Here is a 15573-nt window from a genome sequence, read left to right on the forward strand (position 1 = left end):
TGTAATTAGATTAGGATTTGCCCTACAAAACGGCCACCGGTGATGCAACAATTAATAAAGTTGTGTGCTTATTTGGTCAATCTGCACATTAGCGCGTGCAAATGTTTAATTTTGACGCCAAAGTTTTGCTTAGGTGAGAACACGCTCACCTTCAAAAAGTTTACAGTTTATCCCCTTTGCAACACTTAACATGCAGGTGCACATTCTTGCAAAAAAAAAAAAAAACCAGGTTTTACGCAGGATTTTCCTTGGCTAAAAGGTGTTCTTGGAGAGGGTTGTGCATGAATTGGCAGTGGTTCCTCCATGCTTGTTTGTTCAAACCTTTGCAATTATTTCGACCTTAAAAAAGATTGCATGATTTGAAAAACACTTTGCACATTTTTCATTGAAACCTCGCCAGTTTCGCACACATGCAAGTGCAGACTCCAATCAACGCTGTGTGATTAATCACATGCATTTTTTTGACAAAAATTGTGTTTCTAGCACTTACCTTTAGATGTTGTTTTAGAATCAATTAAAAAAAGAACTAGAAAAGAAAACTTAAAGCACAAAGGGTTAATGGCCCACAGGGCAGTGTGTGGCAGGGCAGGGTATTTTTTAAGCAATCCCTTCTAGGTACCTGTGCGTCACGTATGTGATTTTCCCATATTTGGCTGTTTTCTTCATTCTGTGAAAGTGTGTTTTTTTGGGTCCAAAGATCATTGGCCGTGACATCACTGAACGGCAAACAAGAGGTCTGGATGGTATAAAGGGAGCAGCAGAGCAGAGCAGGAGCAGTGCAGGGTCAGCAGAGGCGACAGAGAGGTATCGACAGAGCCCCACCAGCCCGAAAGGTCTATCTATAGCGCCAGCATGGAGACCAGCATGGACCTCCTCCACGACTCCGGGGCGCAGATGGTGCAGTACCTCCAGGTGAACTACAAGAGCTCCCAGGACTGGTTCATGTTCGTCTCCTTCGCCGCCGACCTCCGCAACACCTTCTTCGTCTTCTTCCCCATCTGGTTCCACCTGTGCGAGGCGGTGGGCATCAAGCTCATCTGGGTGGCCGTCATCGGCGACTGGCTCAACCTCGTCTTCAAATGGTGAGTACTGGGTCCACATGACCTACAAGGGGTGCTGAGAATATAGTATCTATAATTTCAGGGCTTATCCTCTGTGATTTGCCACCCTACTATTCCTCACCTCTAAGACCCAGCCTTCACTCATGTCTCCCAACCCATGTGGCTGCTTGTTTGCCAAACGTGTAGGGCCAGGGCAGTCCAACTCTAATTTGGGAAAATCGTTGATGGATAAAATCCCCTCCTCTAAGGGCTCTGGGCTTGTTTCACTTGAGCAGGTTATGGACACTTTTGGTTTCCTTCCTTCTCTAAACTCATCAAACTGAAGGAAGTCTACCATCTACTATTAAATACATATTCTCCCTAACTTGCATAGAATTCTTGAAAACAGAGCTAATCTACCCCTCGCTAAATGGCTCCAGATGTGGAAAGGGATGCCTTCTGGGGGGAATATGTCTTGCAATCTAACATCTGCTCTTTCTAGTGCATGGACTCAATAATTTTATGTTCTGTAGAACAAGTGGATACACGCTCTGATCACCCAGCACCAATGCTTCTCCATGGGAATTTCTTTCTAGACCTCTGTTTAGTGCTGTGGGTTGAGCTGTGATGTCCTCTTGTCTGCTGTGTCATTACTTGTTGGTGTCAGCTTGGTGTGAGTCATTGTCCAGAGCACTGTAAAGTTTTCCACAAATGTATTGTTCACTCAAGAGTGTCCTTGAAAACAAAGCTCACCAAAAACCCAAGAGGACCTCTGGCGATTGGTGCCAGAAACCCAGATTCCCACTGTACAGATGCAAATTTCCAAGACCAAGAATTCCTTAGAAAGGGAGCCGGGGTATTGGGTTATGTATGTCTGAATACAGAAACCGTTTGGTGGTGGTTTTGAGCTGACTTCTCTTGAGCACCCTGGTAGAGAGTCTCATTATAGGACAGAATTCCCTGCAACAATAGTGACCATCTCCCATCCTGCAGACATGAGACTGTGCAGAAGGAACGTGGCCTCCTGAACCAGTAATATGTTCTATTCTAAATACTGGTTATTTCACATGATCTGTCTTTGTACAACTACAGTGTGGATCTGATGGACAGAGGACCTCGCATTTTCTAGTTCTCTGTCCTGTTGAGAAGCACATTAACTAGATAGACAAACTGCTTTCATGTGTTGGACCACCTCAAGTCAGTGATATAGTGCACGTGCATGGCAGCCATACCGACTAACACATCTCTGCCTGCTTTTGCAAGTGGCCAGCACATGGTGATTGTACAAGTGATATTTCTAGTCAGTCCTTAATAATGTATAAAGTTAGTTTTCTTAACTGTGTCAGGGTGTGAGAGTTCCAGACACCAGGCAATATGACCCTGAGTTACTCGTTTTTTATACAACTGAGAGCAACAGCTAATGTTGCTGAGCTGCATGTGCAATGGGGAAACAGCGCAGTCATATGTAGTAAGACTGGCCTGCTGCTGGTGCTCAGACAAGGCTGCCTTGCACAATGCACAGGCTCACACCATGGTGCAGAGGTGAGTGTGCACTGGACTTGTACTAGAGGCCTACCCGTCAAAGACAAAGGGGCATATTACCAACAACTAGCGATAATTATCGCTAAGTTGGCTTAACGGGAATATTTCTATCGCCGCCCTTCACCTGTTTTTATTGCTGAGATATCTTGCTATTAGCAAGGTTTATCTCAGGAGCGATAAAAACCAGATGAAATGCGTGAATATCGCTGTCAATACAGTGATATTCATGCATTATCTTGACAATGCTCTTAGCCATGTTATCCACCTCTCATTGGCTAACATGGCTAAGAACTGGTCAGGGCAGGCGTTAGCTTTTGGAGATATTCGCACTTAGCGCGAATATTTCCCAAACTACGCCTGTGTTGATCATAGGCGATAGCGATTGCAGCGACTGTTTTCAGTCGCTGACATTTTGGCACCCCCACTTTGCATGTCATTAGCGATAATTGTCGCTGACATGCAAAGTGGGCCCCTAAATGCCCGCTATCACCTACAAGCTGTCGCTAACTGGTGTTAGCGACAGCTTGGTAATAGGGCGATGAAATTATCGCCGCATTATCGGGAAAAAGTCCCGCTAAAGCGGTGATAATGGCCCTTGGTAATATGCCCCAAACTCCTGTGCACAGACAAACTCAGTAGGTTCAATTTGTTGGCTGTGTGTTGTGTTTACAGAGCATTACGAATGCATCTCTGAGAAATTAACACATTAATCCTTGTTTGCAACTTCTTCAAGTAGGTGTTCATTTTTTATATAAAGTACTGTATGGCTGTCTTAGTAGATGAAGCTTTGCGTGAAAACCTAGGGGTTTGATCCGCCCCCAGAAAAGATCCTTTTGAGCGGCACAAAGTGGTTTTTGAGTAGTGAAAAGTTCACCTTTCCAGCACTACTCACCTCTTGTGGTGGACAGTACATAGCACTTGCCACTTTGCACTGATTTGCGTCAATTTAACTTGTGCTAGCATCGGAGCAAAGTCTTAGAAAATCTAGGCCTATGAATGAGGTTTGTGCTCCTGTTGTGGCTGGAAGGCTTACCTGGGACAGGTGATGCTGAGGAGGAAGGGTGCACACTGTACTCTACTCTGACGCGTTTATCTAAGGTATACCATAGCAAGACAAGTAAGGCGCTTAAAAGTGAAAAAACAGCCTGCATTTCCATAGGTGTCCAGCCTGTGTATGCAGTATGAGTGTGCTTCGAAGAACAGCAGAGGTGAAGGAGATTCAGTCACAAATCAAGTTCGACAGAAAGGTGACTGACTCTGTCCCAGACCTATTGTCCTTCCAGAAGTACTGTGCAGTTTAAAGATCTTCTAATTTTCTCGGAAGGCCAGGTTGCCTTTCCTATGATTTGGCTACCCTGATTCCCACTGAGAACAAAGTACCCGAAACAAAATATCAAAAACTGGGCCACAAGGCTTTTAGGTCGTTTTTGCCAACGTTCATGTTAATTACATTCACTAAAAATATTCAAATAATTAGGAATTTTATTACAAATGTCTAAACACTGGAGCGCATAAGTGTTTGACTCGTGAGGGTGTTACCAGCCCATTAGGTAAGAGACGTACAGGCCGCTTGTACTCCATGTAATTGGACAAATACTCTTAAAAACAAAAAACCTGAAGGCTTGACTGACTCATAGAACTCTACCGTGGGTTCTGTCTACGCTGCCAACACAATACATCCAAGTGAGTGACTCCAGCAGGCAGCTGCCACAAAAAGCATATCTACTTATGTTGGTGCCTGATCTGAAGAGGGGCCTAGGGTGAAAAATACACCTTTGTAATGTACATGGAAATCCAGCTAAGAAGAGTTACGTGTAATAAACCTGTATCATTTTAATTAAAATAGATTTCCATTTATTTACTTGATTTTAAATATTACTATCGGGAATGACAATTACTTGTTAACACTTTCTAAAGTTTCGGAATTACTTTCTCCCATCTTATAAGTTGATCTTTCTGGTCGTGGTGTTAGAGGAAACTGGCAGAGTTTTACATTTCTTGTACAAAGGTCACATTAATTTATTCAAATATTTCAGTGGCTTTAACTGCATTGGCTTAAAGTGAGGATTTTGTTGGATTTTTTAAAGCCCTGTATATTCTATAACGTCAAAGCCATACCTAAACTGGTTCAGTTGCCCACACATAAACCTTTGGGTGGATCTATTATTGGTTAAGGGATAACAGCCAGAGATGGAGCCAGTACTTACTTAGGATATCAAAATATTATTTTGAGGAAGTGACATTATCTCGTAGCCCAGTTTAATCATTTCCCAAGAATTTGGTAGAACCGACTTAAAGTTGGCTGTTAGAAAGACTGGTTGAGGAATTTTGTTAAAAAAGACTAAAACTAATCTCGGTGATAGTTGAATATTGCCTTGTAAATATTACAGTGTAAGCATCTTCTATGAGCTCCTCAGCGACTACTAAAAGTCCATCAAGACAATGCAACGCGCGGCACCACAGAGAAACAGTACTGAGAAAGCGCCTCTTCATTTCTGCTCTGGTGGTAGTGTAAATAGAGGCGCAAATGGTTTTGTGTCTGTTTTTGTTTTACTACTGACTGAGAGCTGTGTGATAACTCCTCTTGCTCGCACTTGCTCCCCTACTTTACACCCACTTAATGTTCTTAGCAAGCACAAAAGGCATGTAAGAGTATGTAAAAGAATACCCCTGTGGTACTACTTTCCGTGCTCATAAATGCCCTTGTGTGTGCACACGTTATTCCCCATTTGAACCACTGATCCCTTAATTGAGCACAAAAATGCCTGTCACAAATGTAATTTTTTGTGTGTGGGGTGAGGGAGGGGTTGCCCCTGCAGCACAATATGAGATAGCCGATAAGTAAAACTTGGGACCAACCTCACTGTGCATTGTGAGACAGAATAATGGCTAGATTGAATGAGACCAATAGCCATTCGCTAATGCTCCAACTGACAATACCACTAGCTGGCCTGCCATATAATTTATTCTATAGCACTTGTTCCCAATTTCCAATCAAAGTGTTTGTCTCGCAGCTTTGTCAGAATGTTGGCTTGTGATTGGCTCCAGGACATGTTTCTTTCAAACGTTTACGAGCAGTGTCTTACTGGCTACATCAGACCTCTCTAGTTCACCATAGCAGTATGAAAGGTGCAGGGTCCTCCTTCACATTGCTTAGCATGGGAAGATCAGATCAACTTCTTCCTTTAAAGGTTGTTTCCGCTGCTGTCCCACTTTGACCGCACCAGTGCTGCTTGCTTGACCAAGTTACTAAAGGGTCTTTTGTCCTGACAGGTCATAGCCATCACTGTCGCACAGCATCCTTTTTCCAACCCCTCCAAGGAACTTCTATTCAATAAAAGCTGCTGGAAGCGAATGGGGTGTACCTAGAAAGGAATAGTAAAATAGTCACTGAAGAGGATCTCACCCCACTGAGTTATTTTATTAGCTAATACATATTTTCATGTCGTCACTTCGTACTATTATTGTTTGCATTCAGCCTCTGTCTGCTATTAACCCCTTCATTTTCAATTGCAGGGTCCTGTTTGGGCAGAGACCGTACTGGTGGGTCCATGACACCGATTATTACAACAACACGTCAGCGCCGGTCATCGAGCAGTACCCGGTCACCTGCGAGACTGGTCCAGGTGAGCACCTGAGGTGTTGTGAATAAAATAGGATTGTACCACTGATCTCCAGAGAAAGGAAATCAGGTTTTTAGGAAACATTCACTTAAATCTGTATGAACTTTTTAACCTTCAGTGCTACCAATAGCTTTTATTACTATATTTGTTGATAATTCTAAAGACCAGACTAGATTTTACTAGTCTTAATAAGCCCTGACTTGTTGATAAATCAATTTGTGACCTAGGGAAAATAGAGAACAGAAAGTGCAAGCACTATAAGCTTTGTGTAGCAGGACCAAAATGTATGTGGTAAGATCATCAGCCGGAAAGAGTAATCTGGTCCCAGGGCGGGAGCAGAGGGAACTGGTGGGGGTTCACTTTCTGATCTTACCACTTAGTATTAGGGGAACATTATCTAGGGCCTTACTATGGCTCACCTATAAATGTTAGCTTCTCTATGATGCACAATAACTTCTTTAGTAGACATAACTTTAAAAGATCAGTCATTTCTTTATGATCAGCAATGAGCTTGTATGCTTCCAATGGTCCTCTTCTTTAAAGGATACCTTTCATTCATGTCCACAGGAAGTCCCTCTGGTCACGCCATGGGAGCCGCTGGAGTTTACTATGTGATGGTGACATCGCTTCTCTCCATTGTGTTGAGGAAGAACCCACCCACGTTCAAGAACTGGTGAGTGACGAAAAGCAAATCATGTGACTTGGATTATTTAAAGTGGGTACTCTCCAGTGGTAGAGAGGAAAATTGGGCTGAGGTGGCAATAAACAGATATAGAGATATTACACTTACTATGGTTAAGCCTTGCCTTTGGTGGAATGATAGACATCTCATTTTTTAGCCAATAAACTTATGATCCAATTCTCTTTACACTTTAGAACATTCATACACCGATCACATCCTTTGATGCCTCTGGAATCTAGTGCCTAAGAAAGCCAAGTGTAAAATAAGTAAACCAAGTTTCTCTGTTGTTAGAACAGTAGATGTCTTCCTCCTTGGCCAGTATTTGGATCGTTGGTGTGTTCAATATGTCTTCCCTGGACTGAACAAGGGCCGGACGGCTTTTTGGTAGCTGGCAAAGTTACACCACCCATGACTGTCGGAAAATTTGTGTTGCAAATCAGCAGATGACCACTACAGAAAATCTTCTTGAACAGCAAGCAGTACCTTCTTGCCGGAGGAAATTCTTTTTCGTTTCTAGGCCACCATAATTGCTCCTTTTGGTTGATAAGAAAACTATTTCTTCTCCTGTCCAAGGGGTGAAAAACTCCACCAGAAATATTGCCAAACAATTGGTTGAGTCGAGACATAGATCCATCATTTTGATTTATACGAAAGGTGGTCTTTCTCCATGTGCAGCACAAGTCCCCTTTGGGTCTCATTAGTAACATTTGTGCGGAAGAGATGTTTTTTATTTCTCTAGAGATGTTGTTTTCTTATATAAATGTATCTTTCATAGAGCAATCTCCCAATTTTGTGTGTCAAAAGCCACTGTCAGGCATGTACCCGATGAAGGTTTGAATACTGCATTTCTTAATGGCATTTTTGTTAATATTTTTCCTCCTTTGCTTGTGTTCCAGGTGTCTACGTGGTACTGTCTGGACAGGGTTCTGGGTGGTTCAGATCTGTGTTTGTATTTCCAGGATATTCCTCGCAGCTCATTTTCCACATCAAGTCATCACTGGGGTCATTTCAGGTCAGTGTTATGACTAGTCCCGGTCTGTACTCCCTTTTCTCTATCGTGAAGAACCAATAATCAAGGAGACCTTAGAGAGCATTGCTTTGAACGATCTCATTTGATTGGGAATTGCACACCCTGCACTCTGTACCTTACAAATAATCTTTACAATCAATTTGGGAGGTTCATGTGGTCTCATTCCGGATTATGTGTTAACATTACTGGTGCTTTTGAGTTTTTGTGTTGGCTAAATGGCCATTTCGGAGATGTTTCGTTTTCTCACTCACCAGTAACTTTATTTTTAATGTTCCTTATCTTTTGCGTTTATAGGGATGGCCGTTGCCGAAGCTTTTCACCACATCCCCTCCATCTACAAGACAAGCCTGAAGCGATACCTCTCTACCACCCTCTTCCTATTCGTCTTCGCTCTGGGATTCTACCTCATTCTGAAAGCCCTGGGAGTAGACCTTCTGTGGACACTGGAGAAAGCCAAGCGCTGGTGCTCCAAGCCCGAGTGGATCCACATCGACACCACCCCCTTCGCTGGCCTACTCAGGAACCTGGGGATCTTCTGTGGCCTGGGGCTGGCTCTCAACTCACGCATGTACCAGGAGAGCTGCAGAGGCAAACAAGGGGCACAGGTCACTTTCCGTCTGTACTGCATCGTCTCCTCCCTCATCGTCCTCCACCTCTTTGACTCCTTCAAGCCACCGCCAAAGGTGGAGTTGCTGTTCTACGTGTTGTCGTTCTGTAAGAGTGCAGCTGTCCCACTTGTTGTCGTTGGGATCATCCCTTACTGTGTGTCACAGGCTCTGAGCCACCAGGACAAGAAAGTTTTATAGGAGGACGTCTGAAATGTCTACTGTGTAAAGACAATGCGGATCACTCCAACTGAGGTCCAACACTCTGGGTCTCACCGGTACAGGGAAGAAAGGATCTCCTTGTGCCTGAATGCATCGTCTGCTGCAGGTCATTGAGAATGTCTGGTGTTGCATGCTGTCCGGCACTGGGGCCTTTCTCGGACAGTGTCCGATAAAGCTGTGATCATAGACTCTTTAGACTTGACTTGTTAAGGATGACATTTCAAAAGATGCTGAAATTCGAAGATGTGCTAAAGGTTCAGACTCACGTTTTGGCAAGACTGAAGAATTCAGCAGATGACATGGGACATAACTCCATGTTCTCGGACACCATTCACACAATATGCAGACTCATGAGGTGGTGAAAATCCATCAAACTCTAGTGAGGAGGGTGGGAAAAGCTATACTGTTGTCCTTAGAAGGAAGTGCTACCTAATGAAGCATTCCCCCCCCCTTCCTACTTCAAGGAGGCGCATTCTTCATATTGAACTGAGCACAGAATCCCAGAATGACATCTGATCACGAGGAAAGATTGGAAATAGAGGAATATCCAATAAGAAAACTATCAAATCTGTTCACCAGGTGCAAACTATGAGTTTAATCCTATATCCGGGATTTAAAGTGGTGAAGTGGTCCAAATTTTAGCACTTACATGAGCATCTGCTGGACTGACTGGAGTGGGAGTTTTCTTCCTTTAACCCTAATTTCTGAATGGGTTTGCGGATTAGGTTGCTTTTTAGTCACTATTTTAGACTTATTTATTTTTCCTTATAAAGCAATAGGACTGTGAACATTGTGGATCTGTGAAGCTACATGGATCATCTATAAAAGGTGCTGCATTTACAGCAGTTGAATTTATTTATCAAGGCATGATATTTTCTCTAATAAAAACATGAAAATCATAACGTCTCTATTATTAAAATGATAAGCTTGTAAAATAAATAAAAAAATAGCTTTTCCTCCATGCCATAGATACTCAAGACTCAGAGCGCAAACTAGTTCTGACTGGCAAATGTCAGTACTGAGACACATTTGTGTGAACCTAATCCATTGTAATATCCGTGATGTGATTGGTTTAGAAGAAGGAAGTGCTTTGAACACGTTTCATCATCAGTCCATCTATGTTCTATGACTAGGAGAGAATGTTTTAGAAAAGTCAATGAAATGCTCTACTGTGGCCCTCCACCCTTACTCAGTGACATGCTCTACTGTGGCCCTCCACCTTTACTTCCCTTTCTCGAGAGGTGGAGCAATTCATTCATGAGTGAGCTTGTAGCTTGGGAGGGGTCGTCTGGGTCCATGGGACATGACACATCTCTCAAGCATTGAGCGAGGTAGCAGTAGAACGAATGGAATTACCAATGAGCAGATTCCTGGCCCCCATTGGGTGAAACCTGGCTGTACATAAGGAGTCCTTTGGAACCCAGATCAAGAGACTCGAAGCATTAACTGAGCGCTGCATGGAGAATCACCGCTATAGTGCTCCAACCCATGTGCGTGGGAAAGGGCACTGATTTGAAGGTTGCCTGAATCTTGCAAACCACCAGGTACCAAGAGTAATCCCAAATGAGAGATCCAAGGTATGCCTGTCTATCACTGCGGCCATAGGAGGGTTAGATCCTTGCACCGCCTCACATGATTCCATCATTGACTCACCATTTTGCTGCTCACCCCTCGGTGAAGGAAGAACTACCCCTGGGAGCCTCGTGTGAGGGCTGAGGTGCCACGGCCATGGTGTCCCTTTGTATAACTAAGTTGGGTGAGTTGTTTTCCTTGTGCCACCGATGAAGCTCTTGCAAGCTCTCTCTGCATCTAATGGAAATGTGAGTGTGGCACTCAGCACCACCTTGTAGGAACATTTTCAGTGCATATATGTTTCCTTATAGGCTTCCTAGACCAGGCAAAGCAGGTGTAGGAGCCAATGACTTTAATATAGTGATATTATTAGTGTGGGATGGATGCCATTATGGTGCTCATCCCACACTAACAAAACCAATCCTGTACAATACCTTACGGGCTAAACACACCCATATTATGAATTCAATACGCATACCTAACAGGCAACCCACACTTTGCCATCCAATTTATAATCTCCAACATCCCTACATCTCTGCTCCTCCTTTGTCACCGACCCTTTATTATTTAAGCGCTCCAATATCCTTTCTAACTAACTCCTTTCCAGTTTCCCTGACGTCACTGTCCAGAACCTCACAGGTCAACTGCACCCAAATGTCTCCCTCATCATACTGACGTGTCTGGTCAGTGGTGCATTTGACCCTCCTACGACCCTTCCAAGATGTCCCTAACATGCATCCAGGAAAAACCCCTCATTTGAGGAGTTTACCTGTCCCACACTAGGTTCCAGCTCCCCAATACTCCATGGTAAACGCCATTTCATCTGTTCTCCTAACACCATGCCACCACATCTTACAACTTCATAAGAAAGTATACGCCTTCCTCTCTTCCCTATCAATCACTGATGCTTTTATCACTTCCTTCATGGGAAAGAGTCAGGTCAGAATAATACATATGTCTGCTCATCAGCTCTTATTTGCCCTCAAGTCTCTCTTCAAATCATTTTTCCCCTCTATGAATCATTAACATGTCTGGGAAACCTCGACCACAGTGTATTTTATCCAAAGTAGGTAGAGCTGCCCCTGCCCTTCCCACATTCCCACTTTTCCCTATCATTATACATTCCACATTCCCATTTTTCCGTGCCGTTATACATTAATGGACGAATTAATGAATGAATTCATTATTTTTGCGTTGTTCTAAAGCACATTCAATCTCAATGGTTCAGCACTTTTTATACATTACAAATAACCACAAACTAGGAATAAGAAGGCTTAACCTAACATTAACATGCAGTGAAGTTGGACCAAGGGGCTAGAGTGGGAGTTATAATGTGCAAGAGGTCAGGGGTAAAGGCAGGGGCACATGCACAATGCATCCCAACCCTGGTGCTACCTGGAAGGTATCAGTCCAGCCCAGCTTTCCTCCAGTTCTACAGATCACCCATACTGTCCCTACTTTTCATCATTAGACGCAACCAGCATTGAAGAAGAAAATGGGTCAGGGAAGAAGAGGAAGGAAGAAACAGTACAAAATTAACTTTATCAACAGCCCCCCATCTAGCCAAAGACATCTCCTGCTGCATTCTAACCACCATTGCTCAAAACCCCTCACCTGCCCCTCTGAAAAAACAACCCTGATGCTCTCTGTTGTATCCAGCTCTAGAAAAGAATGTGTACAATGCTACCTGACTGGAAGACTCAACACTGGCAAGGTTAACATCAGCACGCTTAAAAAATGGAAACTGGGCACATGCAACCCATTTCTATTCATGAATATAGACCCTATATATTTGCCTGAAACTGCAATAAACCCTTACACAACTTAATTAGGCAAATGTCCCTATCACTGCTTTTCCTTTCTTGAAATTGACGAATCTTGGATTTCTTCAGCCAGACCTGTAGGCAGCACTTCTTTAATGGACTTCATCCCAATGTATCCATCGCTGTCTTTTACACCCCAAAAGTCCTGAAACCCAAATTTCTTCAGAAAAATAGCCTTGCCACGCACAATAGTGTATCCTCCGCAAACCAATAATTCGATACCCCTCCGGATTACCAACACCCTCCTGCCCCCTGGTTTTCCGAAAGTCTGAAGCTAGAAAAAACCAAATGCAAAATTTTAGAAAGGCACTGGAGGAAAAACTATGAGCCAGCTGCTAAAACTACGTATAAATTAGCTCTTGATAGCTATCATGCATTATGTAAAACTGCTCGGGCTGAGCATGCTAATCACACCATTCTACTGTCACAAAACTGTCCTAAAGTTCTGCTTAAAGTAGTGAGGGAACTGTCAGGTGCTGCTTGTCAGCCTGAGCCTCCAGGACTTGACTCTAAATACTGTAATGACCTGGCGGATTTTTTGTTGCTAAAATCGATAAGATTTACTCTAAATTTAATAACATTACCACCATTGAAGATCAACAACCTAATAAGTCTGCCCTACATTGCGATGGCGCCTCGTTGGCTCGGCCACAGGAGGACTTTCATGGTAAATGGGGTAATCAAATCAAGGAATGGGCACCCCTCGACTTTTCCCCCTTTTTTGGTATTTTAACTTAAATCCGGTTCTCCTAAGGGTCCTGTTCCAGCTTCCTTGTTGCAGAAACTGGATATCCCTATACTTAGCACCATCATGGAACTCCTCAACTCATCGCTACGTGAAGCTAGGGTTCCAACGGCCTGGAAACATGCCATGGTCCTTCCTTTGTTAAAAAAGGCAAACTCTGACCCAGAGGTCCTATCCAATTTTCGACCCATCTCTCTACTTCCAGTTTTCTCCAAAATTTGGGAAAAACACATCAACCATCAGTTGACAACGTTTGTTGATCTACAGAACATTCTACATCCCTCCCAATCGGGTTTTAGAGCAGGTTTTTCTATGGAGTCTACTTTTTTGGGAGTAACTGAGACTATTCGTCAGCATGTCGACAGGGGAGACACTGTGGCACTCATTTTACTGGACTTGAGTGCTGCTTTGGACACTGTGTCCCATACGTCTCTTTTACAAATTATACAGTCAAAGGGCATTGTTGACTCAGCACTCAAGTGGATGTCCAGTTTCTTGTCCAATAAGACCTTCCAGGTCTTCTCCTCAATTGCTGACACTCAGGATCATGACGCCCCGTATGGAGTACCTCAGGGTTCCATACTTAGCCCACTGCTTTTAAACATTTATGTCAGCCCTTTGGCTGCGATAGCAGAAAAAGCGGGGCTGGCAATATATTTTTATGCAGATGACACCCAGCTTATTTTCTCTTTATCCTCTAAAGAGACAGTTAAGGGATCATCTCTTCGGCTGGGGCTAAAAAAGATATCCGACTGGATGTACGCTAACAAACTGAAACTGAATGGTGGGAAAATGGAACCCCTCATTTTTGGTGGTAACAAAACTCTTTGGGGCCCCCAACACTGGCCACCTCAAATGGGTAATCTCCCCCTTCCCTCACAATCAGCTCGCAACCTTGGCATTATCATTGACGACCAGATGTCTATGAAGCCACAAGTGGTCAAAGTTGCCTCTACCTGTTTTACTATTCTAAAGTGGCTTAGGAAAATCTCTGGATGCTGCCGCCTTCCACACAAAAAACAGTCATCCAGGCCGTGGTCGTTTCAAGACAGGATTACGGAAATATGTTATATCTAGGCGCAAGTAAGGAAGTGCTTTGTAAGCTGCAAGTGGTCCAAAATTCGGTAGCCAGACTACTGTGCCAGCTACCCAGAATGGCCTCTACCACTGGTCCCCTCTGTGGGCTTCACTGGCTGAGAATTGACAACCGTGCTAAATTTAAGGCCCTTTGCTACATGCATAGGATAAATATGGGCTTAGCACCCCACTATCTTGGTGCCTTGGTGCATCCCTACCTCCCCTCACGTCTTGTACGATCCTCTAACCAGTTGAAGTTCCAAGTTCCAAGGATTAAACAAGCCAGAATGGGCAGCTGCTCTTTTGCCTATCTAGCTCCTTCCCTGTAGAACTCACTCCTGCTCCAATTACGGTGCGAAACAAGTTATCTAAAATTCCGGAAAGAGTTACAAATATGGCTATTTAATCAGTAGAGCTTGACCCTTCTTTTCATAATGCATGCCCGTAGGCGCCGGGAAACCTCCGGGTAGCTGTGCGCCATATCAATTTAAAAAATAAATAAATAAATAAATAAGCAGTGCACTTTTATCTCACTAGCACTAGGGCACTCTATAAGTAATAATGCGCTCAATACATTGAAATCACATGAAATCAAGATATATATGTTAACTTTAATATATGCATCATTCTATCTTCAAATCTTTTTTCAGGCTCTTCCTTCCCCCAAAGTGGATCGAACCCCCTTGCCAGAATTGAATTCCAGCCACACCTGCTTGTAACATTTGCTGGTAGAAAATGCTAAAAGCCATCTTGCAATTAAAACACCCTCGTCCTCCTAGTTCACGGAACTCCTGTGTGTTATGTGTATTTGTACAGTGCACTAACACCTGGAAGAGTATCCAAGTGCTGAGCAGGTGTGTTGCAGCCTATCCCTGCATATGGTAGGTTGGTTAATTGAAAGGTCAGGTCTTTGGCCTCTTGTGGAATTCAAGAAGCGAGGAAGAGGCTCTGATGTGGAGTGGAAGGTCATTCAATACTTTAGGGGAGATGTAAGAGAACACCTGTCCTCCTGATCTGGTTCTGAGTATACTTGGGATGTATGTGAGTAGTAGTGTACTGTGGACTGGAGGTGTGAGGGTGGTTGGTGGAAAGAGATGCAGCTGTTCATGTGGGTGGAACCTAAATTATGTAGTGCCTTGAATGATTTTGAGTTGCCCCTTGACCAAGGCAAAACCTGTCTCCTAACCCTGCTTGATCTATCCTCGGCCTTTGACACAGTCAACCATGAAAAACTACTCAACGCCTCCAACTGAGGATGGGATTGGATAGCTCCTTTCTGGATTTGTTTAGGTCCTTCCTCCACAACCAATCTCAGAGATTCCGAATTAACGGTAACCTGTCTGCTCCATCTCCGGTCACGGTTGGAGTCCCCCAAGGATCAACCCTGTCCCCTACCCTCTTCAACCTTTACCTCGAACAGCTTGCCAAAGTATTACAAACTGAAAATGTCTCTATATGTACGCTGACAACACCCAGATCTACATCAAAATCTCCTCCCTCAAGGAGATTCTTTCCCTGAATGAAGCCTTTGAAACTGACTGTCCAATGGCTCTCCTCCAATCAACTCAAACTGAATGCAAAGAAGACAGAATTTCTTTTAATTTCCCCACCC

At 43.6% G+C, this 15573-nt stretch overlaps 1 protein-coding gene across 1 annotated transcript; it reads left to right on the top strand.

The window, feature by feature from the left end:
- Positions 1 to 788: 788 nt before the first annotated feature.
- Positions 789 to 9646, top strand: LOC144755933 (glucose-6-phosphatase catalytic subunit 1-like). Its single transcript, XM_078645336.1, has 5 exons — positions 789 to 1082; positions 6099 to 6208; positions 6773 to 6878; positions 7784 to 7899; positions 8212 to 9646. Exons 1-5 carry the CDS (start codon positions 853 to 855, stop codon positions 8721 to 8723), a joined length of 1074 nt encoding a protein of 357 aa, XP_078501462.1. The 5' UTR covers positions 789 to 852; the 3' UTR covers positions 8724 to 9646.
- Positions 9647 to 15573: the final 5927 nt, after the last annotated feature.

Source organism: Lissotriton helveticus, chromosome 5_1 (assembly GCF_964261635.1).
Source record: "Lissotriton helveticus chromosome 5_1, aLisHel1.1, whole genome shotgun sequence".
Taxonomy (NCBI): Eukaryota; Metazoa; Chordata; class Amphibia; order Caudata; family Salamandridae; genus Lissotriton; species Lissotriton helveticus.